Source organism: Empidonax traillii, unplaced genomic scaffold, assembly GCF_003031625.1.
Source record: "Empidonax traillii isolate 1590-97213 ecotype Southwest subspecies unplaced genomic scaffold, ASM303162v1 scaffold208:size1045274, whole genome shotgun sequence".
NCBI classification, from domain to species: domain Eukaryota; kingdom Metazoa; phylum Chordata; class Aves; order Passeriformes; family Tyrannidae; genus Empidonax; species Empidonax traillii.
The window spans coordinates 285586-289078 of NW_020955401.1; the positions used below are offsets into that span (position 1 = coordinate 285586).

General features: G+C 34.4%; 1 protein-coding gene across 1 annotated transcript in view; it reads left to right on the forward strand.

Moving 5' to 3' along the window:
* Positions 1-3018, forward strand: part of LOC114059198 (nipped-B-like protein) — a 170383-nt gene extending 167365 nt beyond the window's left edge. Inside the window, exons 44-47 of the mRNA XM_027887383.1 lie at positions 436-731; positions 1026-1200; positions 1815-2000; positions 2557-3018. Of these exons, the coding sequence (XP_027743184.1) occupies positions 436-731; positions 1026-1200; positions 1815-2000; positions 2557-2922 (1023 nt within the window). The 3' untranslated portion in view covers positions 2923-3018. The remainder of the gene's footprint in view (positions 1-435; positions 732-1025; positions 1201-1814; positions 2001-2556) is intronic.
* The last annotated feature ends 475 nt before the right edge of the window (positions 3019-3493 follow it).

A 3493-nucleotide genomic window follows, 5' to 3' on the forward strand; every position in this document is an offset into this window, starting at 1 on the left:
GAGGGGAGAGGAGTACCACATATGGAAATATAGGTAATATGCAAAGATTACATTCAGGTGAAACAAAAATGGAATTTTCTTCCTGATTTATTGTATTTCGCCTTTTACTGCATGTTACTGTCTCCGATAACAAACTTGAGCAGTCTTTTTAAGAATAACATGCCAGTGGAGTACTTCTTGCTTCAGTTCCTTCTCTAACCACCTTGCAAAAAAAGTGGACTTTGGATCAATTTTTCAGGGAACTTGAGTTATAATTCAGCATGTTTTTGTCATAAATACTTTTAATCTTTGAATATCAAGTTATGAATTAATAACATTGTTCAGGGAATTCTTCCTAATTTAAGTCAATAAGGATTTTTGGAAAGATTTTTTAGAAATGTACATGATGCTACTTATGCTAATTTTGGAATGTGTGTTAATTTCCCTGTCTCGCAGTCTATGGTGAAAGACAAAAAAAAGGAAAGAAAGCCTTCATCAGATGAGGAGACTGAGTGTGACACTAACAGTGGTAGTGAGAGTGAAAGTGAGGAGGAAGCTTCTAAGCCTCGGAGGTTACGGAAACGAGTGAACTCTGATTCAGATTCTGATGAAGAAAATGATATAAATGCTGTGATGAAATGCTTACCAGAAAATTCAGCTCCTTTAATTGAATTTGCAAATGTTTCTCAAGGCATATTATTACTTTTGATGCTGAAGCAGCATTTAAAGAACCTCTGTGGATTCTCTGATAGGTAAGGATAATAGACCATCTTGTAAGGATTACATTTGGAATTTGGGGGAAGGAGGCTTAGTTGATTGTTAATAATTATTTCAGCAATAGATTTGTATAAGAGAAAAACAAATATAGGTTGAATGTAATGAAACTTTGGCTTAGAAAAAGCAATGATTTCATTTCTTACCAGGATGCCTATTGTATACAGAATGGTTAAAATATAACTACTTATATTGAAGATTTTGAAAAGCTTTTCCTTGAAATTGTTTCAGACTTTCCTTAAAAGTTCTTCCCTTTTGTTTTCTTTAAACAGTAAAATTCAGAAATATTCTCCGTCTGAATCTGCGAAAGTTTACGATAAAGCAATAAACAGGAAGACAGGAGTGCATTTCCATCCAAAACAAACTCTGGATTTTCTGCGGAGTGATATGGCTAATTCCAAGATCACTGAAGAAGTGAAGAGGAGTATAGTAAAACAGTACTTAGATGTAAGTAAAGTTGCTTTGCAGAAAATCTGAAATTCTTTCTAACTAGGTAACACAGTATAAACTTGAAAGTAGATGCTGATGTATTGGATGAACATTTCAAACTGTTAAGTTTCTGGTAATCTTATGTGATATACTGATAACTCACAATTTCCTTTCTGGATGTTTAGCAGGATTATCTTTCAAAGTATTCTAATAAATTTAAACACAATAAAAATTAATTTCAACTGAAATATATTAATCTTTACAGAGTATTTTCTAATTTCTTGTATCCATCTTGTATACCTCTACCATATAACTTGTTTCCTTTATCCCTGTTTCCATCATAAGAACAGAGACTAGATCTAGTGTATTTACTCTTTTTTTTCCCCCAATTCTTTAAAATATTAATTACAGAAAGCTTGCACTTTTGGAAACACAGGAAGAAAGCTTTTACATATCTACTAGAAAATGAAAGTAAAATGTTTGTAGAACAAAAGCTGTTGAAGTTGTCTGCCATTTGTTTTACACTGTTTCTTTACCTTTTCATTTGCTTTTTATTTAGTGTAGTGTGATATGAATGTCTGTTTTTAAAGTTTGAATGTAGACTGATCTGTTCTTGGGGGTTTATTTAATAGTTCAAGCTCCTTATGGAACATTTGGATCCTGATGAAGAGGAAGAAGATGGAGAGGTGTCAGCTAGTACAAATGCTCGTAACAAAGCAATTACCTCGCTTCTTGGAGGAGGCAGCCCTAAAAACAATGCAGCTGAGACAGAGGATGATGAAAGTGATGGGGAGGATAGAGGAGGAGGCACTTCAGGGGTGAGGCGGAGGAGAAGTCAACGTATTTCGCAGCGTATTACGTAAAATTATTTTTATGTGCTTATAAATGTCAGTCTATTATATTAAATGTACAACAAGTAATGTAATCCACATGAAAGCATTTTGTAGATAGAGATTCTCTACTTAACCATTTATACAACTTTTGTAGAAAGTTTAACAGAAAAGACAATAAAAAAACAAACTAGAAAATGAGATTTATTCCATATAAAAATTTATTAATTTTCCTTTGGAATGTACTGTGTGTTATCCTTTTTATTGTTGCCAAGTTTTTATGTAGCTTTATGATTCGTGTGTATATATAATTTTATATATCAATAAGAGATAAAGACACGGGTACAAATTAAGAGTATGTGATTTTACAAGAATATGTTAACCCCTTGGCGCTGGCGGTCACGGTGCGTCTCATTGCCGGCAGTGGAATGTGTGCTGGGAAATCCCAACTCCCGGCGTCAAGGGATTAAAAGCAATAAAAGCAATAATTTCACTAAAGTTCTTTTGTGTAACACTTGGTCTTTTTTCCCCCCCAATGTTTTAGTCATTGAGAAGGTCAAAACGAAATTCAGACTCTACAGAGTTGGCAGCACAGATGAATGAAAGTGTTGATGTCATGGATGTCATCGCTATTTGCTGTCCAAAGTACAAAGACCGACCACAAATTGCAAGAGTAGTACAGAAAACCAGCAATGGCTTCAGTGTTCAGTGGATGGCAGGCTCCTACAGTGGCTCCTGGACTGAGGCTAAGCGCCGTGATGGCCGCAAACTGGTGCCTTGGGTAGACACTATTAAAGAGTCAGACATTATTTACAAAAAAATTGCTCTAACGAGTGCTAATAAGCTGACTAATAAAGTTGTTCAGAATTTACGATTGCTGTATGCTGCCAAGGATGGAACTTCCAGCTAATGAATTTGTTCATGCAGCCAAATTTACAGGAATTGAAATAACAGAAAATTTGAAATATCAACTTTCTGGTAAAAAAAAAAATCAGTTAAATGAAGAGTAAGAATGGAACCTGGGATGCAGGAAAAAAAAGAAGGAAATGTTTGGTAAACATTTATGTGGGAGCTTCCTTCGCTGTTGTGCAGCAGAAACTTCTCAGTTCATTTTTACTCCCACTGTATTATAGTTTAAAAATTTGTTTATATCTTGAAAAAAACCTTTCTGTTAAAAAAATAAACACGTGAATGTTGGAAATTAGTCTGTTAATGTTCTTAATAAAGTGTTCTTGGAGTTTAACCTAGCAGCGGATGGCTTTCTTTAGTGTAGCCAGTTTCCAGGGAAGCACTGTTTTTACAGGCTGTAAAATGGCGGAATCTCCTGGATATATATTTTTTTTCTGTTGAAGAAAAAAAAAAACAAGAAAGAAAAAAACCACATGCAGTATCTATGACCTATCTGCAGGAGGAGTTTTTGTAAATGTAGATTTTGATGTATTAGGTCACCCTGAAATAATAAAAGAAAAGGGATCCCCAGC